This window comes from Gasterosteus aculeatus, chromosome 11, assembly GCF_964276395.1.
Source record: "Gasterosteus aculeatus chromosome 11, fGasAcu3.hap1.1, whole genome shotgun sequence".
NCBI lineage: Eukaryota > Metazoa > Chordata > Actinopteri > Perciformes > Gasterosteidae > Gasterosteus > Gasterosteus aculeatus.
Window position 1 is genome coordinate 3,678,730 of NC_135699.1, and position 26,720 is coordinate 3,705,449.

The following is a 26,720-nucleotide window of genomic DNA, read 5'->3' on the forward strand; positions in this document are numbered from 1 at the left end:
GATAACAAAGACAACCACAATTACAAGAATTACTCCATCTAGAAACAAAAAAAACTACAAATAAATACAAAACGACTTTATAGAGACTCAAATCAAACACAAAGAGGTGATCTCTGAGGAGGAGCCGAAAGTCTTGCAGGAAAAGTGTGCCTCGTCAAGTGATCTGTTGAAGCATTCTGGTGCCCCCTGGGGGCCGTGTTGGAAGATTACCGGGAATTTTTATCACTGACGCCCTGAAAAATGTGACCAAATGTGACATTTACATAACAATCAAATGTGTAGAAGCAAATTCATGACAATATTTACAGATAACAACTTTAAAGTTGTTGAAACACTTGTAGAACATGACAAATGAAAGCAATGGACACCATATAACATGAGCAAATTTTATAGGTATCCCCACACCTTGGAATGTCCAGGGATTCGGGTGTTTCCAACCCGCCTTCTCCCTCAGGTGCACTTGCAAATAGGAAGTCCAGAATGGCCTCCTGGGGCCACAAATCCTTGATCAGAGACTTGCGGACCTTGCCCGCTCGTGCATTCATGCAGAAAATGTATAGGTGGTAGTTTATCACATATTGCGGTTTTTCATTGGCAGTTCTACTACTACCCCGCCCTCAACAGGTCGATCGCCATGGACCATTATTGAACCAAAGAGATGCATTTGTTAGATTATGTTAGTACACAGCAAGAGCTGTGAAGGCCAACACGTCAATGGATACTGAACCTGAAGGAATGGGAAGCACCCAAAAATAGCTACTTCATTCAATGCCTTTGAGTTCATAATCTGTTCAGGACATCTATATATAAGAATAGAGTGGTAGGAGACACAATAGGCAAAGAGGGCAGTATGTACTGTAGCATTGGGGTGTAGTCCGTCCCTCGTGTCCCGGTTGACATTGGGGAGGCGATCCCTCGGTACGGGGCAAGCCGGTCTCTGTGTAGCACCACTCTCCTGCCCTTAGGCGCTAGCTGCACCCGGTACACAACCTCACCCACCCTCTCTAACACTGTGCAGGGACCTGTCCAATGATTGTCCAGCTTTGGGCACTGACCCTTCTTACGCTGGGGGTTGCAGACTCAGACCAGCTCTCCCGCGCGAAACGGCGTTCCTCTTTCCCTCATGTCGTAGTTGCGTTTTTGTCTCACACCAGCACTCTGTTGCTGTTTCCGGGCAAAAACATGGGCTGATTCGAGGCGGTCCTGCAGCCTCCTGGCGTACTCGGGGCCTGGGGGGGTTTCTGGGGGCTCAGGAGGGCGTCCAAAAGCCATCTATGCCGGCGTGCGGAGCTTTCTTCCCAGCATGAGCAGGGGGGGAGAACAGGAGGAGCTCTCCTGAACTGCAGAACGATAAGCCATTAGCACCGGCAAGGGCAGTGGACCAACCACGGCCACCCTTTCCATGGAGGCCCCACCGGGAACTGCTGCAGCAGGGCGTGGGAGCGATTTGGGGGACCCTTTCGTGCCACACAGGTGTCACAGTGGCGACAGAAATCCTCCACGTCCCTCCTGCGTTGGCCCCAATAAAAGCCTTGGCGGAGACGCCTCAGTGTTTTGTAAACCCCAAAATGTCCGGACCCTGCAGCTCCATGCATGGCTTCCAGCACCGAAACCCGCAGGACCTTGGGAACCACCATCTGCCACCTTTCCTCCCCTGTTGCTGGCTCCTTCCAGGCCCGCTGCAGCACGCCCTGACTCAGGCTCAGAGACTGAAACTGGGACCACAAACCTTTGGTTGCTTTGGAGAACACTGCCTTCTCTTCCCAAGGGGGGCGCCGCTGTGCCTCCAGCCACTGCACTGCCGGCTGTCGGCCCACATCCCGTCCCTGGTGTTGCCTCCATTCAGACAGGTCCACTGCCTGCCGCTCCTGGCTCCCAACCTCCTCCAGCCGCCGAACTGCCACACCGTCCCCCTCCTCCTCTTGCAGTTCCTGCTCGCGGGTCTCTCTCCGGTCACAGGAGGGCACCCTTCCGCGACACACGGTCGTCGGCATTAGTGTGGCGTGTCCCAGCCGAGTGCACCACGTTGAAGTCGAAAGCCTGGAGCTCCTCCAACCACCTGGCCACCTGCCCCTCTGGCTCTTTGAATGACATGAGCCACTGCAGGGCCGAGTGGTCTGTCCTCACCGTGAAGTTCTGGCCACATAGGTAATACCGGAAGTGCCTGATTGACAGCACCACTGCCAAGAGCTCCCTGCGGGTGACACAGTATCTACGTTGAGCCTTGTTGAATGCCCGGCTGAAGTACGCCACCACTCGCCAGAGACAGCACTCCCTGACCCCTGATCCGCTAGCATCCTGGGGTCGGCTGGGGCAAGCCTGGGAGCTGGGAGCCTCTACCAGGACGCACCGCAGGTTATTGAATGCCGTCTGACATTGCTCCGTTCAGGAAAAATCCCTGTCGTTCTGCAGCAGCTGGAACAGGGGTGCAGCAGTGCCAGCAAACCCCCATACAAACCTCCTGTAGTACGAGGACAGACACAGAAAACTCTTTAACTGCTTCTGGCCGGTGGGTGTGGGCCACTTTGCAACCGCCTGCACCTTTTCTGGCATGGTACCAATGCCTTCGCCACTTACCCGGTGCCCCAAAAAGGACACCTCTCTCTGCATGAAACGGCACATCTCCGGGTGTAGCTTCAGGCCGGCCGCTCTTATTTTTTCCAGCACCAACCACCGCAACGCCAGGGCTTGCTCGAATGATCTACCGTGAACCAGGATGTCGTCCAGGTAGACCAGGCACTGTTGGCGGGGGACCCCCGCCAGTACTTTGTCCATCAGCCTCACGAAGGTGGCTTCCCCTTCTATGCGGACCCCGAGCCGTTTCTCTGATACTGCTTGGTTTGGGGCACTCCCTGGCCAAATGCCCCGGTTGGCCGCAACCCCAGCATACCCTGGGTCCGGGTCGTGGTCGGTGTGATTGTTGTAGTGACACAGCCCTAATCAGCTCCGTCACTTCAGTCATCCACGGTGGTCTCTGTGGGGCCCGCCATTGCTACCCTCACCATAGGTGGTCCCTCTCTATGGTAGTCTCCAGCGGCTGCACCACACACATTCTCTCTCTCCACGGCCATCTCTAAGGCCGCCTGCAACGACTGTGGGTGCTGCAGCTGGACCTGGACCCACAGCTCCGCTGGGATAATCGCCCTAATGAACTGGTCCTGCGCCAACTCGCTCTGTACTTCAGGGGGCATGTGGGAATACGCCCTCCGTGACAATCTCATTGGCCAGTGCCCGCAGCGGCTCCCCCGGTTTTCTGCAGCAATTGTTCAGTTCATTGCGAAGAAGTCCCGGTTGCGAACACTGTCCATATCGCCTCTGGGGGGCCCCCACCAGCGCTAGGTAACACCGCAAATCCTCCGGGCTCAGCAGCAGCAGGCATGACAGCGCATCCCCCGTTAGACACAACGCCAGCTGTAGTGCCTTAGTCTCTGTGGACCAATCCCCCGCATGCGACAGCAATTCAAATTGAGCCAGGAAAGCTTCCCAAGGCGCCCTACCGTCATATTTCAGCGTTTCCACCGCCAGGACTGCACATGAGTGACGGGCGCCGCCATTGTAGTTTAACGCTACATTCCCCGGAGAAACCACGGGAAACTCCGGTGCGGGACTCATGCTGGCGGCTCTAGCCATCCTCACCGTAGACTCTCTCAGACATGCCCTTGCGTCCCTCGTAGCTCCGTCGAAACTTCTGGCCATGTCCTTTGACCACCCGCCAGCTGACTGACTGACGTGAATAGGCAGAACCCACTGCTGAACAGGGTCGCTACACTACTTTATTTTAAATGATGTTGTGCCCAGTATAAGAAAGAAGGCATCAGGGACACAATGAGAATAAACTGAAATGTATTTTGTATAATTTATCTTATCTGTCTAGATCTAGTTTTACATTTTTATTTTAAAAAAAGGGTTTTTTCCACAATATTTCAAAAATTCAAGGGGTCGACCTATCAAAATAAGTTTTAACGTCTTTGAAATGAACATCTGTACCATAATGCCCAGGTCAAGGCATAAAAGAATGAACTAGTTGAGTGGATGGTAATTAATATTTGAGTTAATTGTGTATTTGTATTTTATTATCATCCACAGACCTCCAGCAGCTGTTTGTGCCTAAAGAAGAGTGGCAGGACGACCCAGAGCCCCCCTATATTAAAGAGTATACAGGTCCAGATGGACCTTCAGTACCAGAACTGATGCGATGATTTGAATGAGACCAGAGATCCTCAATCAGGTTTAAACTTTCATAATAATGATGAAGCTTTTGTTCAAGCTAAGCTCTGTTAAGCTTAATGATTCAAGATGTAGAACAAGTGAGAAACTTTCGATCTGTTGTGAATGTAACAAAACCTTTGGTTGCATTAAAAAGCTGAAGAGACACATCATGACCCACACATCAAAGAAACCTTTCAGCTGCTCAAACTGTGGTAAATGTTTCACTGTAAGTCGAAATCTGAAGAGACACATTAAACGTCACACAGGGCAGAAACCTTATAGCTGCTCGGAGTGTGTAAAATGTTTCACTCAAAGTGGACATCTGAAGACACACATGAGATGTCACACAGGGGAGAAACCTTTCAGTTGCTTAGAGTTTGGTAAAAGTTTTATTATTAGTGGACATCTGAAGCGACACATGAGATGTCACACAGGGCAGAAACCTTTCAGCTGCTCAGAGTGTGGAAAATGTTTCACTCAAATTACAAATCTGACGACTCACATGACGTGTCACACAGGAGAGAAACCTTTCAGTTGCTTAGAGTGTGGTAAATGTTTTATTATTAATGGACATCTGAAGCGACACATGATATGTCACACAGGGAAGAAACCTTTCAGCTGCTCAGAGTGTGGTAAATGTTTCACTGAACGTGGAGATCTAAAGACCCACATGACGTGTCACACAGGGGAGAAACCTTACAGCTGCTCAGAGTGTGGTAACTGTTTCACTCAAAGTGGACATCTGAAAATACACATGAGATGTCACACAGGGGAGAAACCTTTCAGCTGCTCACAGTGTGGTACACGTTTCATTAGAAGTGGACACAAATGGGGGGGCAGGGGAGAAACCTCTAATTGCTTTGCATGCGGTAAATGGTTAACTAAAAGGGGAAGTTTGAAGATTCATGGGATTTCATACAGGGGGGAAACCTTTTTAGCTGCTCAGCGTGTGGTACATTTTTCATTAAAAGGCAATGTCTGTAGAAACGCATGAGATGTCACATAGGGGAGACACCTTTCAGCTGAATAGAGTGCGGTAACTTTTTCACTCAATGTCGACATCTAAAAGTTCACATTAAAACTCAGACGAGAATCCCTTTTTGCCTGGTTTTAAATCCCATTTGCAGAACTATAATGATGGATAGATATTCACAGCTACTTTTTAAGTTCACGATTACATAACTGTGAGGGACCTCCTTCCAGGGATTCATGGTCTCATTGATGCGACCCTCTTGTTTTTTTTTTTCTTGTGCCGATGTGAGGGTTTTGGCTTTGGGTCAAATGGTCTCATGTGTACAGACAGTAAAGCTCTGTCAGGCTTATTTATGATTTTGGCCGTTAAAATAAATTAAGCTAGCTCATTAGCATTAAGCCTTCAAACGGGTTGATCTATCGCACCTGACCTTCTTCCGTTCCTTACCTTTCTCATCAACAACGCTCTGTCATCTGGCTGTTTTCCCAATTCTCTGAAGGAGGCAAGAGTCAACCCTCTCCTGAAGAAACCCACCCTCAACCCTTCTGAAGAAAACAACTACAGACCGGTCTCTCTTCTTCCCTTCCCTCTGTCCAAAACCCTTGAACGTGCTATCTTTAATCAACTCTCCTCTTATCTCCACTGTAACAACCTCCTTGACCCCCACCAGTCAGGTTTCAAGGCAGGCCACTCCACAGAGACTGCTCTCCTTGCTGTCTCTGAGCAACTCCACACTGCTAGAGCCGCCTCTCTCTCCTCTGTCCTCATCCTTCTGGACCTCTCTGCTGCATTTGACACGGTCAACCACCAGATCCTTATTTCCTCCCTTCAGGAACTTGGTGTCACAGGCTCTGCTCTCTCCCTTCTCTCGTCCTACCTCGATGGCCGCACCTACCGGGTAACCTGGCGAGGATCTGTGTCGGAACCGTGTCCTCTTACTACTGGAGTTCCTCAGGGTTCCGTGCTGGGTCCCCTCCTGTTTTCGCTTTACACCAACTCTCTTGGCGCTGTCATTCGCTCGCATGGCTTCTCTTACCACAGCTATGCCGATGACACCCAACTAATTCTCTCCTTCCCTCACTCGGACACCCAGGTGGCGGCTCGGATCTCTGCCTGTCTAACTGACATCTCTCAGTGGATGTCCGCCCACCATCTGAAAATCAACCCCGACAAGACTGAACTACTTCTCTTTCCCGGAAAAGATTCGCTTACCCAGGACCTGACAGTCAACTTTGGGAACTCCGTACTAACGCCCACTTCGACTGCTAAGAACCTCGGCGTCACACTCGACAGCCAACTCTCCCTGACTCCCAACATCACCGCGACAACGCAATCCTGTAGATACACGCTCTACAACATCAGGAGAATACGTCCCCTTCTCACTCAGAAGGCAGCGCAGGTACTGATTCAGGCTCTTGTCATCTCCCGCCTGGACTACTGCAACTCCCTCCTGGCAGGTCTCCCTGCCACCGCCATTCGACCTCTGCAGCTCATTCAGAATGCAGCAGCTCGACTGGTCTTCAACCTTCCAAAATTCTCCCACACTACTCCTGCTCTCTTCACTGGCTACCGGTGGCCGCCCGCATCCAGTTCAAAACACTGGTGCTCACGTACCATGCTGTGAATGGATCGGGTCCAGCTTACATCCAGGACATGGTCAAACCCTACATCCCAACCCGTACTCTCCGCTCTGCATCTGCAAAACTACTCGTCCCTCCCTCACTGAGAGCCAAACACTCGACTAGGTCTCGACTCTTCGCTGTCCTTGCGCCGAAATGGTGGAACGAGCTCTCTGAAGACATCAGGACCGCAGAGAGCCTTCACATCTTCCGCCGCAAACTAAAGACACACCTCTTCAGACTCTACCTCGACTAAAGACTAACAAATTGTAGCACTTAAATTGTACTTGTAACGTCACTCATCTATAGCAAATTGTAAATTGGCTTATTTGAGGAAATTGCACTTTCTTGTTTCTTGTTCTCCTGAGTTTGTACCCTATGGTTGAATGCACTTATTGTACGTCGCTTTGGATAAAAGCGTCAGCTAAATGACATGTAATGTAATGTAATGCCACGTACCAGCCTGCTTCAAGGCCTCATCCCTGTTCCCAAGAAGCCCAGGATCACAGGACTCAATGACTACAGGCCCGTCGCCCTGACCTCTGTAGTCATGAAGTCTTTTAAACGGCTAGTCCTGACCCACCTGAAGTCCCTCACCGACCCCCTCCTGGACCCCCTGCAGTTCGCCTACAGAGCCAACAGGCCTGTGGACGATGCTCTCAACATGGCCCTCCACTACATCCTCCAGCATCTGGACTCCCCAGGAACCTATGCCAGGATCCTGTTTGTGGACTTCAGCTCTGCTTTCAACACCATCATCCCGTCTCTGCTGCAGGACAAACTCTCCCAGCTGCACGTGCCCGACTCCACCTGCAGGTGGATCACAGACTTCCTGTCTGACAGGAAGCAGCACGTGAAGCTGGGGAAACATGTCTCAGCCTCTCGGACCATCAGCACCGGTTCCCCCCAAAGCTGCGTTCTTTCCCCTCTGCTCTTCTCCCTGTACACCAACAGCTGCACCTCCAGTCACCAGTCCGTCAAGCTCCTGAAGTTTGCGGATGACACCACCCTCATTGGACTGATCTCTGGTGGTGATGAGTCCGCCTACAGGTGGGAGTCCGACCATCTGGTGTCGTGGTGCAGTCAGAACAACCTGGAGCTCAACGCTCTAAAGACAGTGGAGATGGTTGTGGATTTCCGGCGGAACAGAGCCCCACCCTCCCCCATCACCCTGTGTGACTCCCCCGTCACTATTGTGGATTCCTTACGTTTCCTGGACTCCATCATCACCCAGGACCTCAAGTGGGAGCTGAACATCAGCTCCATCACCAAGAAGGCTCAGCAGAGGTTGTTCTTCCTGAGGCAGCTGAAGAAATTCAACCTGCCAAAGACGATGATGGTCCACTTTCACTTTCATTTAATATGTTAATATATAATATTTATATGTATTTTATTTAATTGTACTGTATATATATTGTGCATATAAACTGTACTTTGCTGCTGCTATTAATACTTATGTTGCTATTACACACACACTGTATATTTTATATACACTGTAACCCAGCGATGTGTGAACTTTTGTGTTCAGGGTCCACCCCGGGTCAGCTTTTTTGAAGATTAATGTATTGATTCCCATATTTGGTATAATCGAATCATTTAATGATAATCTATGATATTGAATAATATTTGACCCTGTGTAGTATTTTTTATTTCACTCTCACATTTTTTATACACAGTTTTAGTTTCCCTTAAGTTAACTTTCAAATAGATGTTTAATTATTGAAAAGAACGTTCAAGATCAGCTTTCAGACTAAAATGAAACCAAATTCTGACGTTAACCTGCAGAAGTAGTTTGGTTTCATTTTAGTCATTCATCAGCTGAGCTTCATGAAGACAATCGGAAACATCAGATCACTAATGATCATTTTTCTTCCTCTCTCTTCATGATAAACATCTTCAATAGCAAGTGTTTATAGTACATTTATTGTCAAACTATTGACAAACTGAACAGATCAAGACAGAAGGTGATCATTTACTTGTGAAAACAGGACAACAGCCATCCTATAAAAAAAAGAATTATTATTGTTATTGTTACTTGTTTATTTGTATTTTGTTTATTTGTCCTTTTCCTGAAAACCAATTGAAGCCCACTTACACACATGTAGACAGATACAATTGTTATTTAATTTGCCCTCCTTCGTGTTTTTCATCTCAAAAAGGCTTGGGCACGCACACGCCTGCATGCACACCATTCTCCCATACCCTGACCATGTGTTTGTTGGTTTGTAGGTGAGTTATGGTGTTCCCTTGTTGTTATATCTAGGTATCGTTCCTCTAAATTTAACTAAATTTAAGTAGAAACACATTATGAAAAAGATGACCGATCATTTTTGACAAAACTGAACAGTGGGGAAATGGTGGTGGAGGACTCCAGAGAAATTGTTATTAATATTGGATAGCCAGGACTCCCCTCTGCACATCGACTGCAGGGACAACAGAGTCATCACAAGAACAGATACAGGAGGCCATTTTTGGTGTCTGTTTGTATGATACAATGGTGGGGTCAAAAGGGAAAGTGGAAACAAATTGGTGAGATGGTTGTGATGTGAAAATTAAAAAAAAAATACCATCAAAGGATCGAAATGTCAACCTTGCGATTTCTGTGTAACCCTCTCGCCAAATACGTATAGACTTGGTTTGTGACTCTACCTATTTTACTCGGTTCGTGACTGTGCTTATGTTACTAGGGACAACATGTAACACGTGAAACATTTCATTCTTTGTTTTATTATTATTATTCATTTTTATTTAAAAATACAAACTTTTCCACAGTGCTGGGCATCAGGCGGTTTCTTTTTTTTGAGAGTATTTACCTGCTTCTATCCAAGCTCCCATGAAGACAACAGACACTTCACCTTTTAAAATACCATAAATAAGAAGAAAGATATTAGAACAAAGGATACTCTGTGTAAGATTTATTTACAGTATATTCCTCTAGTTATTAATAACTCATACGTGCATACCTTATTAACATGTTACCACCTTTCCTGCTGGTTTCATCACAGAAAAAAGAAGCTCGAATAGTTTGTAAACAAACGCGTAATAAGTATTGAAGTATTGAAAGTAGTGAATAAGTCCAAAGTACACAAAATGTAGCCGGGGGACTCGTTTTATTTCGAATCGCGCACCAGACCCATGAACAATTTCCCGAATCAGTCACGTTTTATGCCCCCCCCCCGGCGCGACCCTGTGTGCAGGATAAGCGTTTTGACGATGGATGGATGTTGTGATCGACATGTAAAAGACGTCTCAAAAACACGAATATTTTATTTTGACAGGAAGAGACCCGGAAGTGTTCTCCACTGTGGCTGACTTTTAGCAAAATGGCGTCTATCTTCTACACCTGGTGAAGGAGTTGTTACGTTGATCAGGTATCTCCATCAGTCCTGATCCACCAGAGTCTCTCGACGTCTGGATAAACCTCTGACGGACTTTCAGCTGCTCACCTTTTTCCTGGATCTTGTTTCCTCTCAATCATCTCCCGGTAGCATGCTAAGCTATTGGAGTTAGCTTAGCATGCTAGCTGGAAACAGACCGAAGTTAGCAACACAGCGCTAGTCCGAGTTTAACGGAGTTTATCTGGAGGAAACGTGTCTGTGATTCAGTGAAGATGTCTAAAGTCCAAATGCTGAGATGTTTAGTGACGCAGCGACTCACCGAGGCTGCTGAAGAGATATTTGGGCTGTTTGAAAGAACGATAGCAGAGTACGAGGAGGAAACTTCTAGATTAAAAGAGGACAACGAGCGACTAAAGAAACGTCTGCACGCTGTTTTGAACCCGGAGGTGCGCATACAAAGAGCAGGTTGGTTCTCTCTCACTCTTCACACTGACATCAGTCAAATCAATATGGGTCAGCTTTAGTTCGGTGAAGTTGGCGAGTGATCGAAGACTCTGACTCCCCGGATCGATACCTCTCTGATACCGTAGTGAGGTACAACAAGCTATAACCTAAATGATGCCAACGTGCTTTAATTGTAACGGATCCCGTAAATGAAAAGACGTGCACCTTGCTGCTGGTGAAATTACTGCTTCATTTTCCTCCTTCCAAACAACTTTTTTAAACAACACCGTAAGAGCTTTTTGCCCTTTGTCATACTGGTCCATTAAAAGTACTACAATTTCAAGAATAAATCTGTCCATAACAAGGTCCGTACATTTGCATATAAAACACCCTTTTTACCTTTAAAAATAAATGTCATTCCTTTTCCGGAAGTTCTATGGGGTCATTTACACTCAAATTAGTGTTTTTACAAAATGGAAACATTAAAACACTCAATTTGAAATGACAGAATATCCCTTCAAATCTATAGGCTAAACTACATAGACAACTATAACACATTTCTTAACTGCACAATGTTTAAACAGCTTCTAGCAGTAAAACTCATTTCTGGACAGGGCGCTCCAGGGCAGGCCTGTTGATGCACGCTTCTTTGTGGTTCAGTTCCTTCTCTCCAAACAAGATTGTTGCCCGTCTCACAAGTCCATCTTTGCCTTGAATGACTTCTGAGACTGTCCCAAGTCTCAATTTGCTTCGTGGTAGTGTCCTCAGCATCCAGTACAATATCACAATATGCAAGTTCCTTTCAGCGCTATGCCAGCACTGTCTTGTTGTGATGTTGTGGAGGTACTTTTTTCCATCTACTCCAAAACTGCTCTGTCAGGTACTGCACATGACCCCATCTCCTTCGTCCATAAAGATCCTCTCTTTCAGACTTGCCAGGTGAAGGCAAGGCTGTGGTGGATTTCATTGTGATCAGGTGGTTAGGAGTAAGTGGCTCCAAACTGTTGTGCCTGTCCAAAGCATCAACTGTGAATGGACGACTGTTCACGATAGCCGTGGTTTCATTAAAGAAGGTGCGCATGACACATCATTTAGCCTACCAGGAGAGAGTGCCATTGAGAACACTGACAATTCTGATTTGCCTTTCCCACACAGCCCCTGGATGGCTTATCTGTCAAGACGCCGTCGGGATCTCAAGCATGCGCAAAGGCGCGAAGTCCAGTTCCATATCCGATCAACTGGATCGGATCGAGTTATCCAGGGGTGTTAATCGGATCGTACTCGGACCGCACATAGTCGGACAAAGGCGTTAACATGAAACGGATAATTCGATTTCAGTCCGACTAAGCCAGTTATTCGAATCCATGTAACCACGCTGTGTGAGAAATACATTCAGTCTACTCATGTCCAACTCTTGCAATGCTGCATTCAGTTCATTTTTTGCACCCATAAAGTTAGTGCGTTGGTCACATTGAATTTGTCGCACAGCACCTCTTAAAGCATCTGTCCATTAATGGATTTGTCTGTGGACAAGTCCTCCAACATTTCAATATGAATGGCTTTAGAGCAGTGTTAATTTCGTCGACGAAAAATGTTCGTTAACAACCTTTTTTCCATGACTAAGACGTGACGAAAACCGATCTTAAAAAATAAAAACTATGACTAAATCTATTCTAACTTTCGTTAACGAGACGAGACGAACATGTTGGTGGTTGACGAAGTCACAATACTTTTCCCCCCTAAATTCTTACGCAGCTGACAGGCAACAGACAGGCAAAGTACGGCCCCGTACGCGGTTATTAATGTGTCATGATGACGTCATCCACGAACCCAGAACGCTCGCATTGGTGCAGCGGTGGTTCTTTTGCACTATCTTGAATGTGCGCTTCCCTAGTTCAGCTCAGCTGTCTCGGTTTAACTGACTGTTAGCAGGCTGAAGCCGCGGCGCTTCAGAGAAACATAAAGACCCGTTTAACAGACTGTCGGACCTTTCTGCTCTGTTCTCTGGCGACGGCAGGCAAACACGTCTAACATAATAAACTCGTAGCAGGTTCTGAAGCCTCACGCATTGACCGTGAGACACACGCATTTCCACTATAGTTCACACGCCACATCGTGAGAAGACGCTGTTAAACCGTCTCGGCCACCGTACGTTCGTTACTAAGCAACATAGAGGCGCTCACACACGTGACAAGTGGATCCTTTTGATAGAACTGAGCAGTGCAGGTGAAGGATGTGGCGGCACAGAGCAGGTGGAGGAAAACCCGCAGGACACAAGAGAGAAGAACTGGTCATGAAACCAAAAAATAAACAAAGAGACAAAGAGAAAGAAAAGACTGTTTAGATCCCTGGTCCTCAATTAAGTTGTTAGACCTTTGCCAATTTATTAAATTGCTTTGCAAATAAATGCTTTGCTATTTGTTAAAATACAAATCCTTTCATGCAATGATTTTTCACATGTCATTTATATTAGCTCACACAAACACTTCAACCATTTGTTCTTGGCCCGGCTCCTCCGTCAAATTTTACAACCCATTGTGGCCCGGAAGTCAAAAAGCTTGCCGACCTGTCCTAGGAGGGACATCTAATGGACAACCAAGTACTGCAAGCTAGACTAGTATGCAGTTGTAGACAAGTTGTAGATTAAATGTGATGAAAACTAGACTGAAACTAAGATGGATTAAAATGACTAAATGTGACTAAAACTAATATGCATTTTTGTCTAAAGACTAAGACAAAAATAGCTGCCAAAAGTAACACTGCTCTTGAGCAGAAGCAGGTAAAAATCAATCCATACCTTTTTTCTTGTCTTCTCCCTTGTTTTGTCCAAATGGGACCAAAACAGTCCATCCCACAGTAAGTGAACGGTGGGGTAGGTCTGGTATGTTCAACAGGCAGGTCACTCATCCTTTGGCTTTCAACTGGCCTTCTCAGCCTTCGACATATCACACAGTAATGATGTATGTTGTGACTGCTCTGCTCAGTCCACATATCCAATAGACATTGGACCTAATTTCATTGATGGTGAAGCCTTTGCCCTAATGTTTCACTGTTTCATGATCGTGGGCGATGATTAGATTTGTCATGTGATGTCCTGGAGGTGTTAGGGAAAGATAAGCAACTAAGCCTACCTCCCACCTTGAGCACATCCTCTCCAGGAAAAGCATCATGGTGATACAGCTTCTTGTGTCCTGGAACCTGATTTTAGTAGCTTTATCTCTTCTCCGTATGTCCTTGATGAAGTCGCTCTGCACTTTGTCTTTCGCTAACTGTTGAAAGGTCTCATGATTTGACCTTTCTAGCACACCGCAAGAGACGCGCCACTACCCTGATGGTCCGAGACCAGCATGAAAACTTCTTCAGTCTGCCTACAAGGTCAATGGTCTTTGTCTGGAATGTCTGAGCCTTTCTGACTCCTGGATCACTAACAAGTAGCTCCAAAAGCACCTCTGTTGGCATTTCTAGTTCCCTTTTCCACAGAAAGCTCGGGCGAGTGAACCAATTAGAAGAAAGCAACTCATTTACTGTTTTTCCTAAACCATTGCTTCGGGTCTGAGGCGTGACAGATTTGCTACAAAGGTGTAGAAACGGCAAGCATCATTATTAATGTAGCCTAATACAACCTTTGAATCGGTCCAAAATAACTCTTCTACATTACAGTAGTCAAACTCCTCTTTGAGCATATTGCTCACTGTGACTGAGAAAACTGCTGGGGCAAGTTCAAACCTTGGAATAGTTGTGACCTTGAGCCGTGAGACGTGCGCTTTTTAGAAGAACACAGTGAATGTCTCCTTCATTTTTCAGCCGCATATGCACAAACAGCAGCTCAGAGTATTCAGCCTTTTTGGAGAGCCTGAATGGAGTCCTGCATGGGGCTCCAGTAGGGGACTCCATAGTCCTACTGGTGTACTTCAATGCGCACGTGGGCGACGATGGAGATAACTGGAGAGGCGTGATTGGGAGGAATGGCCTCCCTGATCTGAACCCGAGCGGGTGTTTGTTACTGGACTTCTGTGCCAGTCACGGATTGTCAATAACAAACACCATGTTCGAGCATAAGGATGTTCATAAGTGTACGTGGTACCAGAGCACCCTAGGTCAAAGATCAATGATCGATTTTGTAATCGTATCGTCTGATCTGAGGCTGCATGTTCTGGACACTCGGGTAAAGACAGGGGCAGAGCTGTCAACTGATCACCATCTGGTTGTGAGCTGGGTCAGAGGATGGGGGAAGACTCGGGACAGACCCGGTAAACCCAAGCGTGTAGTGAGGGTGAACTGGGAACGTCTGGAGGAGGCCTCGGTCCAAAAGATTTTCAACTCACACCTCCGGCGGAGCTTCTCTCACATTCCTGTGGAGGTAGGGGACATTGAACGAGAGTGGTGTATGTTCAAAACCTCCATTGCTGAAGCTGCGGCAGTGAGTTGTGGCCTCAAGGTCTTAGGTGCATCAAGGGGCGGTAACCCTCGAACCCCGTGGTGGACACCGGTGGTCAGGGAAGCCGTCCCGACTGAAGAAGGAGGCCTTCCGGGTTATGATATCCGGTGGGACTCCGGAGGCAGTTGCAGTGTACCGACAGGCTCGAAGGGCAGCAGCCTCTGCCGTGATGGAGGCAAAGCAGCGAGTATGGGAGGAGTTTGGGGTAACTATGGAGAAGGACTTTCGGTTGGCACCAAAGTGCTTCTGGAAGACCATCTGGCACCTCAGGAGGGGGAAACCATCCTTACTGTACACATCCAAGCTGTGTACAGTAAGGATGGGACCCTGTTGACCGCGACTGAGGAGGTTATCGGGCGGTGGAAGGAACACTTTGAGGAACTCCTAAATCCAACTACTACGCCCTCTTTGGTAGAGGCGGAGCTGGAGGCGGAGGAGGGATCATCGTCAATTGGCCTGGTGGAGGTCACTGAGGTAGTCAAACAACTCCGCAGTGGCAAAGCCCTGGGGATTGATGAGATCTGTCCAGAGATGCTAAAAGCAATGGGTGTTGGGGGGCTGTCTTGGATGACACGCCTCTTCAACATGGGGGGTCATCGTGTCGCAGGGGTTAGAGAAGGTGTGCTGAGAAGCACAAGGTTGGTGGTTCGAGTCCAGGCTGCCCCATGTTCCATGTCGAAGTGTCTGTGAGCAAGACACCTAACCCCTAATTGCTCCCCAGGCAAATGTGAAAAAGCCACTTTGGATAAAAGCGTCTGCTAAATGACCTGGAATGTAATGTAACATTGCGTGGAAGTCTGGGAGAGTTCCGAAAGAGTGGCAGACCAGGGTGGTGGTACCCCTCTTCAAAAAGGGGGACCAGCGAGTGTGTACCAATTACAGGGGTATCACACTACTCAGCCTCCCGGGTAAAGTCTACTCCAAGGTGCTGGAAAGGAGGGTTCGGCCGATAGTCGAACCAAGGATTGAAGAGGAACAATGCAGTTTTCGTCCTGGTCGTGGAACGACGGACCAGCTCTTTACTCTTTCCATGATCATGGATGGGGCTTGGCAGTATGCTCATCCAGTGTCCATCATGTGTTTTGTGCACTTGGAAAAAGCGTGTGACCGGGTACCCCGAGAGAAACTGTGAGAGGTGCTGGGGGAGTACGGGGTGAGGGGGTCCTTGCTTGGGGCCATCAAATCCTTGTACGCCCAAAGCGAGAGCTGTGTTCGGGTGCTCGGCAGTAAGTCGAAGGCGTTTCCGATGGGGGTTGGCGTTCGCCAGGGCTGCGTCTTGTCACCAATATTGTTTGTGGTCTTCATAGACAGGATATTGAGGCGTAGTCGGGGGGCTGCGGATCTCATTGATGCTTTTTGCAGATGATGTGGTCCTGATGGCATCTTCTGTCTGTGACCTCCAACTCACTGGAGCGTTTCGCAGTGTGAAGCGGTCGGGATGAGGATCAGCACCTCTAAATCTGAGGCCATGGTTCTCAGCAGGAAACCGATAGATTGCCTACTCCAGGTAGGGAATGTGTCCTTACTCTAAATGAAGGAGTTCAAGTACCTCGGGGGCTTGTTCACGAGTGAGGGGAAGATGGAGTGTGAGTTTGGCCGGAGAATCGGAGCAGCGGAGTGGGTATTGCACTCGCTTTGCCGCACCGTTGTGACAAAAAGAGAGCTGAGCCGGAAGGCAAAGCTCTCGATTTACTGGTCAATCTTCGTTCCTACCTTCACGTATGGTCTTTGCACTGGCCTGGGAACGCCTTTGAATCCTCCAGTCAGAGCTGGTAGATGTGGCCCGGGAAAGGGAAGTTTGGGGTCCCCTGTTGGAGCTCTGGATGGATTATTGTCGCTCCACACCCACACTGGCACTATCATTGAGGTGTTTTCTGACTGACCTTGGCTGGTGACACTGAGGGACAGACCAGATGTTTGTTCTGTTTCCCTGTGTTGCATTGACATTTCCCTATTTGTCCATTCTTTGTTTTCAGCATTTCCATAGCCGTCATCGTGAAGACATGAGGATGTTGTTCTTTGCATGAGTCATGTGGCGATGCTGGTACTCCTTTGCGCTGTGACCGGGGGTTAAACATACGTCCGTCTGTATTCCAGTATTCCAGTCACTTCTTTGCATGAAGTCTGGACATTCGCAAAGCTGGTGACTGATACCCTGACATAGCATGCAAGGGGCCTTGACCTTTTCTTTTATTGCTTACTGTTTTCAACAGTACATACTACGTTGAAGGTGCTGGCTTTGTTTCTTTTGCTTACCCTTGTTCTCTACTTGCCTCGACTGGAATCAGCTGAATGGAGAGCGAGGAAAGAGGTGACTGGATTGCCGTTTCAGGACTTGGCAAAGTCCTTGAAGCTAGGGAAATCCTTTCCCTCTGTGACACGCAATGTTACTCGCCGGTTCCATCGTGAGGCTAGCTACAGTTTCCGCGTCAACTTCTGATTTTCCTCACAAAACACCGTAAGAGCTTTTTGCACTTTGTCATACGGGTCCATTCAACTACTACAATTTCAAGTCGAGTGAGTCGAGCGAGTCGAGCTGGACATTGGTCTCAATGAAAGTCCACCAAGTGAAATGGGCAAATATGTACTACAATAATATTCAATATTTTCACTCTCATGCCAAGCAGAGGTGCCAAAATAATATTAGCGCTCAGAAATGTAGGTAAGAGTTAATGGCTTTTAACTGAATATTACTGAAAGTAATATATTCCACGTATGAACCACCCACCATGACAATTTCCTTGTATGTCCAACATACCTGTCTAATAAATGTTTCGAAATTCCGGTTTCTACCCCCCCAACTTGTAATGAGGTGTATAACACCAGCACTCCCTATATGGTTTAAAAAAATTATAGCCATATGGTTTAACATTTGGTTCTACCATAAGTATTATGTCAGTACACAGCAAGAGCAGTGAAGGCTAATGCGTCAATGGATACTGAACCTGGAGGAATGGGAAGCACTCAGAAATAGTGACTTCATCTACATGTAAGAAAAGAATTGTCAGAGACATAATGAGGAAATGTAAAGCAATAAGGTACGGGAGGCTGTACTTTCTTCAATAATGTAACAGTTTGGGTGCATTGTTAGGCCCGACGCAGAGTGGAGGGCCCTCGGCAACCCTCGAACAATTGAAGTTGTTTTAACTCGACCATACTTTATCTAATCTGCTCCATATTTCTCATATAGCATGAACTTCTCATCCTGTAGACAACCATATGATAATTTTTACCTTAGTCATAGCGCCACCTGGTGACAACAGGAAGATGAATGTTTTTAGTTTTTTTTACACCCTGCTCCTCACAGGTTATGCTCCTCAAAAGTTAATCTGATCCCTCTCAAAATTTCCTAGCAGAGAGGTAGGACCTTGATAATGCTTCACTGTGAATATTATAAGAATCCGATAATCTGTGGCGAGAGGGTGCATCGGCAAAGCTGTTCCTTCGCCAAGAACAACAAAATCATTAACTTTACCCCACATCATCGGATTCCTTCCAATTTACACATGTTTGATGCGACTGTAAAGTTGAATCAAGTCAAAGCGCCACATACTGGTAACCGGAAGTCACATTTTCTAGTATCCAGTAAAAAACAAAGGTGTCATTTTGAGAGGCTTTAATTTGTAAATTGGTATACCAGTATGTCCTGGTAATCACAGTCACTCCTTGGGGATGTGTACTATCTGCCTGAAGTGGAAATACTGTGTAACTATTGATTTATTCCTTTTAAATCTAATCTGAAATTGACCAGATGTAGTCTTGTGATCGATTTTTTGGCTCATGTATGGTATTTTGAGAGGCTTTCATTTTGTAATAGGGATAACCAGGACATTCTGATGTACTAAGTGACACCTTGGGGATGTGTACTCTCTGCCTTAAGTGGAATTCCTGTGTAATTGTTTATAGTTTCCTCTTAATTCTAACCTGAAATTGACCAAAAGTAGTCCTGTGTAGGACTTTGAAGGAAATTGGCTCGTGTATGGTATTTTGAGAGGCTTTCATTTTGGAATGGTACATCAGAATGTCCTGGTTATCACTGAGCGACACCTTGGGGAGGTGTACTCTCTGCCTTAAGTGGAGTTACTGTGTTACTATTCATAGTGTCCTTTTGCTTCTAACCCGAATTTGACCAGAAGTAGTCTCGTGAAGGATGGATTTTGAAGGAAATTAGCTCATGTATGGTACTGTACCGTAATGCCCAGGTCAAGGCATAAAAGAATGAACTAGCTGAGTGGACGGTAATTCATATTTTAGATAAATCACTATATTGTGTGTTTTTGTATTTTATTATTTTCCACAGACCTCCAGCAGCTGTTTGTGCTTAAAGAAAAGCAGCAGAAGGGCTCAGAGCGCCCCCAGATTAAAGAGGAACGGGAGGACCCAGAGCTGCAAGGGCTGAAGGAGGCTGATATGAAGGTCTCATTCACTCCTGTGAAGCGTGACAATGATGAAGATGAAACTCAGTCCTCTCAGCTTTATCAGAGACCAACTGAACAGATGGAGACATCAGGGGACAGAGAGGACTGTAGAGGACCAGAAACAGACAGGAACACGGGTACGGATGCTCCTTCAGAACCAGATACTGATGAGAAGACTGGAGACTCTTCTGAAACTGAGACTGGAGACTCTTCTGAGACTGATGACAGTGATGATTGGAATAAGACCAGAGAACCTCAGTCTGGTTTTAACTCTCATAATAATGGTGAAGCTTCTGTCAGTGATTCAAGATGTAGAACAAGTGAGAAACCTTTGATCTGTTCTGAATGTAAAAAAACATTTGGTTGCATTAAAAAGCTGAAGAGACACATGATGACCCACACATCAGAGAAACCTTTCAGCTGCTCACAGTGTGGAAAACGTTTCACTGAAATTGGAGATCTGAAGACACACATGAGAAGTCACACAGGGGAGAAACCGTTCAGCTGCTCTCAGTGTGGAAAACGTTTCACTGAAATTGGAGATCTGAAGACACACATGAGAAGTCACACAGGGGAGAAACCGTTCAGCTGCTCTCAGTGTGGAAAACGTTTCACTGACATTGGAGATCTGAAGACACACATGAGATTTCACACACGGGAGAAACCTTTCAGCTGCTTGGAGTGTGGGAAACGTTTCACTGAAATTGGAGATCTGAAGACACACATAAGATTTCACCTATCAGCTGCTTAGATTGTGGTTAACGTTTCACTCAAAGTGTCTTTGTATCTGTGATCCACAGTCTCATTGACTGAATCTTTTTCTCTGCTGATGTGAGGGTTTTCGGACCGAGGATGTTGCATGTGAACCGACTGTGAAGCCCTTTGAGTCGAATTTCTGAATTTGGGCCTTAAAATAAAATCAATTGAAGTCTGTTCTGGCAGATGGTCAGTAAATTCATATTGAAAACACAACTCCAATAGTCACAGGGTCACACACACAAACCCCAAACTATAGTAAGGTTATTCACTGGAAGGGTGTAATCTAAGTTGTGTTGCCTACTGTTAATATTGTAACATTACCCAGCCTTATATCATCATGTTTACTGTTGAAATACAAGTTTGACTGATTTTTATGTTCCATTTGCAGTTGCTGCAGGCGTTCATATTATCAACGTATTACTGCATAGATTTTCGTGAACCATCTGGTGTAAATGCTGCTGCTTGTTACGGTGCAGAATTGTGTATACCGTGCAGATACACTGTAAATACCAAAAGGCCTTTAATGTGTTCATGCATTGACTTTTTTCTAGGAAACATGTTGGTAGAAAAACCTCCAACCTAAATCCTGTTATTTCAATATGCAATGTCTGTTAATCTGCATTTTCAGCAAGTATGCAAGTATATATTTTTATAACAAAACATATCTTTTTGGATTAAACATTTTACATTGCTCAGCGAGCACAGGCGCTGAAAATAATATGAAGGACATTAATCGATTTTATTTTGTATTTTGCGTGAGTGAATAAATTATTTTTATAATTCATGTTTCTATTTTGTGTAAAGGCCCACGTAATTAAAAAAAATTATATCTATATGTATATATATATATATATCGATCATGTGTATTAGGGTTGTCACGGTACCAAAATTATGACTTTGATACTATAACTGCCAAAATATTAAGGTACCCGATACTTACGATACCACAAATAGGATAATGGAATATCTTTATCTATGATAGTAATAAATAAAACATCTGTAAGGTTCCTTTTTTTTACCTGATATTTGTTTGACTGTCTGTGGGATGAACAATGCTTTATTTACTTGCATAGTTTGATATTCTCACATTCATATTTCCTTAACTAAAAATAAAAAGGATTAGGTGAAGATCCACCGTCAGGCTTCAAAAGCATGTAGCCTATTGCATCAAGTGTATATTATTTGGTACAATTTTGTGTGCATTCTGACCTCATGATCATATAGGCCCACATGAGTAAAATTGTAGGTTATTTTGCATGTATATATTTCTGCTGGACTATTCAGGAACTTATTTGGGGTCTTGCTTTGTCTTGTGTTGCTTGATGTTTGACTGTGTTAGGAAAGATGTTGTCAAGCTAGCCAACAAAGCTACAGGGCTGCCAACTCTCACGGTTTCCCCGTGTGACACGCGTGTTTCCACACGCACTCACGGCCCACATCCAATTCATTGTGCAAAAATAAATCTGCGCTGGTTCATATAAACGGCGCATCTATAACCCAATTCGCTGCACGTAGCGTAACTTACACCCCCCCCCGTCAGCCGTAGCTTCACCCCCAACGTCTCACTCCCAAGGTTATCCGCTACGTTATCAACATGTGATCAGAATCAGACGGATCACAATAATTAGGCAGTAAACTGCGTATTGTATTTGTCTAGCTCTATTTTGATGATTGTTACACAATATTACCCAAATTCATGGGGTCAAACTTGACTTGTTTTAACATCTCTGAGATAAACGTCTGTATCCCAATGCCAAAGGCATAAAATAGCTGGGTGAATGGGGTGAAAATTTGAGTTGAATATGGAATAATAATATGTGCTTTGTATTTTATTATTATCTACAGACCACTAGCAGCTGTTTGTGCTTAAAGAAAAGCAGCAGAAGGACCCAGAGCCCTACCCACATGAAGTTCAGTCGTCTCAGCTTCATCAGAGACAAACTGAACAGATGGAGACAGAAGGTGATGGACCGGACTGTGGAGGACCAGAACCAGACAGGAACTCGGTTACGGATGGTCCCTCGTTATCAGATACTGATGAGAAGCCTGGAGGCTCTTCTGACACTGAGGACAGTGATGATTTGAATGAGAACAGAGAACCTCAGGTTTAAACTCCGTCAGTGATTCAAGATGTAGAACGAAGTGAGAAACCTCTGATCTGTTCTGAATGTAAGAAAACATTTGGTTGCATTAAAAAGCTGAAGAGACACAAGAAAGCCCACAAATCAACCTTTCAGCTGCTCAGTTGTAAATGTTTCACTCAAAATGAACCAATCAAACCAATTTCATAGTTGCTGTCAAACCTTTTTAAGGGGTTCTCTCTCTGTTGCTGTCAGGTGTCATTTCAGTGCGTAAGCGGATGCGACCCTCCTCCACACCAGGCACCTCCAGCAGCTATCAGGCATTCTTCACCTGTCCTGGGTTTTCATTAGCTCCCTTCTTCACCACCACCACCAGTGTTTGGACTTAGTACTGGAACAGCTTATGTTGCCTTGTGGATTTATTTTAGAGAGTCATGGAGATTGAAGGCAGGCAATCACCCCATATTTTCGTCTTTGTGGATGACGCAGGTTTCAACTGCCAAAACACGGCGACGAGGAAGGAATGTGATTGGGAAGAGAGCCACAGTGGATGTCCCGGGCCAGAGGGGTGCCAACATCACAATGTGCGCAGCAATAGCCACTGATGGACTGCTTTTACACAAACCACTAATTGGACCACACAACACTGAACGTCTCCTTGCGTTCCTGCATGATCTCTATTGAAGGGTTGTGCAAGGTGAGGGAAGGGATGCAGAGAGAAGAAATCAGCCAACATGTATAATTCTATGGGACAATGTGGCATGTGGGATGAGTGCGCCTACAGGTGGGAGTCTGACCATCTGGTGTCTTGGTGCAGTCAGAACAACCTGGAGCTCAACGCTCTGAAGACACCCCACCCTCCCCCATCACCCTGTGTGACTCCCCCGTCACTATTGTGGATTCCTTCCGTTTCCTGGGCTCCATCATCACCCAGGACCTCAAGTGGGAGCTGAACATCAGCTCCATCACCAAGAAGGCTCAGCAGAGGTTGTTCTTCCTGAGGCAGCTGAAGAAATTCAACCTGCCAAAGACGATGATGGTCCACTTTTACACGGCCATCATTGAGTCCATCCTCTGCTCCTCCATCACCGTCTGGTACGCTGCAGCCACAGCCAAGGACAAGGGCAGGCTGCAGCGTGTCATCCGCTCTGCAGAGAGGGTGATCGGCTGTAATCTGCCGTCCCTGCAGGACGTGTTCGCTTCCAGGTCTCTGAAGCGAGCTAAAAAGATCGTAGCCAACCCCACTCACCCCGGACAAAAACTGTTTGTGCCCCTTCCATCTGGCAGGAGGCTGAGGTCCATCAGGACTAAGACCTCCCGCCACACGAACAGTTTCTTCCCGTCGGCAGTCGGGCTCATCAACAGAGCCCGGTCCCCCACTGACTAACTATAACATTCCACCGGTCACTCATACTGCACATGTCACTTTAACTGTAATTTTTCATTTGTCACTTTGTCGTCACTTTGTCACTTAGTAGTAGATAGTGCACTTTATTTTTAATATTTTTTAACTTTTTAAATATTTTAAATTTTTAACTAACTTTATTCTCTTATTTTATACTAACCCATAGCCTTATTCTACTAACCCATTGCATTAGCATTTTATTTTATTACTTGTGCACTGCTGTCTTGTTGTCTATTGTCTGTTTTGTGTCTACTGTCACGCACCCACCGCCAAGACAAATTCCTTGTATGTTTGACATATTTTGGCAATAAATGTTTCCTGATTCCTGATTCACCACTCCCGTGGAGTCACCGATCTGTATCAGTGGATGGTGTGTATACAAATTCTTGTATTTTGGAATTACTCAGTGCATAAAAATGAATAAAAGACATAAAATATATTGAAGCATTCTGCATCATGTCTGATTAATTCCAGTAACATATATTAGAGGGAATTATAAACAGAGATGTGTCCTTGTTTTACACAAGAAAACATGCTACATGTTGTTAGTGTCTTTTAGGTCAGTTTTGTGGGTGACAAAGTGTGTTTGTTGGCTGTCAACCTTTGCTAGTATTCTGGAAGAATGAGTTGATTTGAGTGTGTTTTGGTAGTTTTAGTCCATTTTGAATGTGAAATGAACTGCTGTGGCGAGTTGAAAGTTGGTTAGGAGAACTGTGTGAAGCGTTTTGAAAAAGTGACGTAAGTATTGAGAACTGTGTCCTAGCGACTAAAAAACTAATATTGTAACATTACCCAGCCTTAAAGTTTGACTGACCTTTATGTGTATTTGTGTTACTGCAGTCTGTCATATTATCAACGTATTACTGCATACATTTTCATTGACGACCTTGTGTAAGTTCTGTTGTTTATATTGTTTTTAATATTTTTTAAGAAATGCACAGTCATAGTCCCAGTGTTATGCTAATGTCAACTAAGACAATAAAGTTAGCCAAAGATACCACGGCTTCAAATTTATTGTACACATAACACTACACGTGTAACTTATTATCCTAATGTTTTCCCACTATTTGGTATGCTCCCTCATTCTGGTATGATGATTCTAGGGTGGGTAGCTCAATCTGGTCGGTCAACTTTATCCCGCTGCCCCCCGACCCCCTCCTATTCTGTCTCCTAGTGCACACAAACACTCATGAGACTTTTGTCCCACTGTTAGTGTCCTTACGCTGTCTTGTCCATGGCCTTTGCAAGCCTTAGCTCGGCAAATACTCTTCTGTTTCCATATCCGTTCCGTTCAAACTGGCATGCTTGGGGTCTATACTATGTCTGGCCTATGGGCCTCCTTCTAGCTTTCCCCTCTCTGACGAACTATAAATTCTTCTCTACCTTGATATATATAAAGATAGAAAATTAAGATAATCCTTGAATTCCTTGAGAGGAAGATGAGCATGTCAGTCTTAGCCTGATTGAAACAAAGCTACTCTAGTAGGAAGTATATATATATATATATATCCTGTATTCCACTACATTTTTGATACATCTTTACAGACACAGCATGTACGCTCTAGAAGGATACTGTTGTTGTCCCTGTTCCCAAATCCAGTTGCCCCCAAAATTCTAAAACGATTTTAGACCAGTGGCTCTCACATCAATTATAATGAAACATTCTGAAAAACGGTCTGGAATTTTAAGTAAAAGTATGCAAGCACTTGATCCCATGCAGTCTGCTTATACAGAGGAGTAGAAGATGCCACTGTAAATTTCTTTGATTTACTTTTTAAGCACTTGTTTAGATTTTCATTTGTTGATTTCTCCTCTGCTTTTAACACTGACTGTGTTGTGTCTGTGCTGGGAGAGTTTGTCCTGCAGCAGAGACGGGATGATGGTGTTGAAGGCAGAGCTGAAGTCCACAAACAGGATCCTGGCGTAGGTTCCTGGGGAATCCAGATGCTGGAGGATGTAGTGGAGGGCCATGTTGACAGCGTCGTCCACAGACCTGTTGACTCTGTAGGCGAACTGCAGGGGGTCCAGGAGGGGGTCGGTGAGGGACTTTAGGTGGGTCAGGACTAGCCGTTCAAAAGACTTCATGACTACAGAGGTCAGGGCGACGGGCCTGTAGTCATTGAGTCCTGTGATCCTGGGCTTCTTGGGGACAGGGATGATGGTGGAGGCCTTGAAGCAGGCTGGTACGTGGCATGTATCCAGGGAGTATAGGGAGGGGATAGGGAGTATCCAGGGATCCAGGGTGTTGAAGATGTCAGTGAACACCGGAGACAGCTGGTCAGCACAGTGCTTCAGGGTGTGAGTAGAAACTGTGTCCGGGCTGGCTGCCTTACAGGGATTTAGTCTTCTAAAGAGCCGGTTAACGTCTCTCTCCAGAATAGAGAGGGTCGTTGCTGGTCGGGGAGGGGAAGGTGATATAGATGAAGAGGCGTGAGCACCTGATGGGCTGGGGGAGGGAGGGGAGAGGGACTGCAGCAGGTTGGTGGAGCTGTGGGGGATGGGATCAGGACATTGTCTTTCGAATCTGCAATAGAACTCATTCAGCTCGTCTGCCAGGCGGAGGTCATTCATGGAGTGGGGTTTTTTTGGCTTGTAGTTGGTGAGGTGTTTGAGGCCTCTCCAGACCGAAACAGAGTGACTTGCTCACATCACTTTATTTAATACGCTGCACTACTTGCAAGTCGCTGTTTTGTGCCTGACTCTCAATAAAACATTAAGGACAAACCCACGGTCATGAAGATACTCGTTTAACGTTACATGGAATCTGCGCAAGGAAGAGGAGGAGGGTCCATGTCGATAAATACCAACTTTCCAAAACCACCCACCCGGTGTCGCTCCGATCTGCCGGCGAAGCGCGGAGAAAACCAATCGGGTGTCTGGATGCTAAATGTTTATACTTCTCATCCAACCACAATCAAATTCAATGTCCGGATAGCGCAATTTATCTGGATAGGTTTTTTTTGTCTTTGTGTTTTTGAACTGCGACAAGCCAAAAGTAACGAGGCTGTTTTTAAAATGTAAGGAGTAGAAAGTACA

General features: G+C 45.8%; 4 protein-coding genes across 4 annotated transcripts; all 4 read left to right on the forward strand.

The window, feature by feature from the left end:
• Window positions 1-4,378: 4,378 nt before the first annotated feature.
• LOC144384607 (uncharacterized) lies at window positions 4,379-5,323 on the forward strand. The gene has a single exon (XM_078084443.1). It carries the CDS (start codon window positions 4,379-4,381, stop codon window positions 5,201-5,203), a length of 825 nt encoding a protein of 274 aa, XP_077940569.1. The 3' UTR covers window positions 5,204-5,323.
• Window positions 5,324-10,056: 4,733 nt separating this feature from the next.
• On the forward strand, window positions 10,057-20,978 carry LOC120827778 (uncharacterized). The gene is made up of 2 exons (XM_040190887.2): window positions 10,057-10,604; window positions 19,322-20,978. Exons 1-2 carry the CDS (start codon window positions 10,412-10,414, stop codon window positions 20,188-20,190), a joined length of 1,062 nt encoding a protein of 353 aa, XP_040046821.2. The 5' UTR covers window positions 10,057-10,411; the 3' UTR covers window positions 20,191-20,978.
• Window positions 13,715-17,273, forward strand: LOC144384606 (uncharacterized). The gene has a single exon (XM_078084439.1). It carries the CDS (start codon window positions 14,368-14,370, stop codon window positions 15,709-15,711), a length of 1,344 nt encoding a protein of 447 aa, XP_077940565.1. The 5' UTR covers window positions 13,715-14,367; the 3' UTR covers window positions 15,712-17,273.
• Window positions 20,979-22,103: 1,125 nt separating the features above from the next.
• Window positions 22,104-24,681, forward strand: LOC144384630 (uncharacterized). The gene is made up of 3 exons (XM_078084729.1): window positions 22,104-22,204; window positions 22,966-22,976; window positions 23,128-24,681. Exons 1-3 carry the CDS (start codon window positions 22,104-22,106, stop codon window positions 23,664-23,666), a joined length of 651 nt encoding a protein of 216 aa, XP_077940855.1. The 3' UTR covers window positions 23,667-24,681.
• Window positions 24,682-26,720: the final 2,039 nt, after the last annotated feature.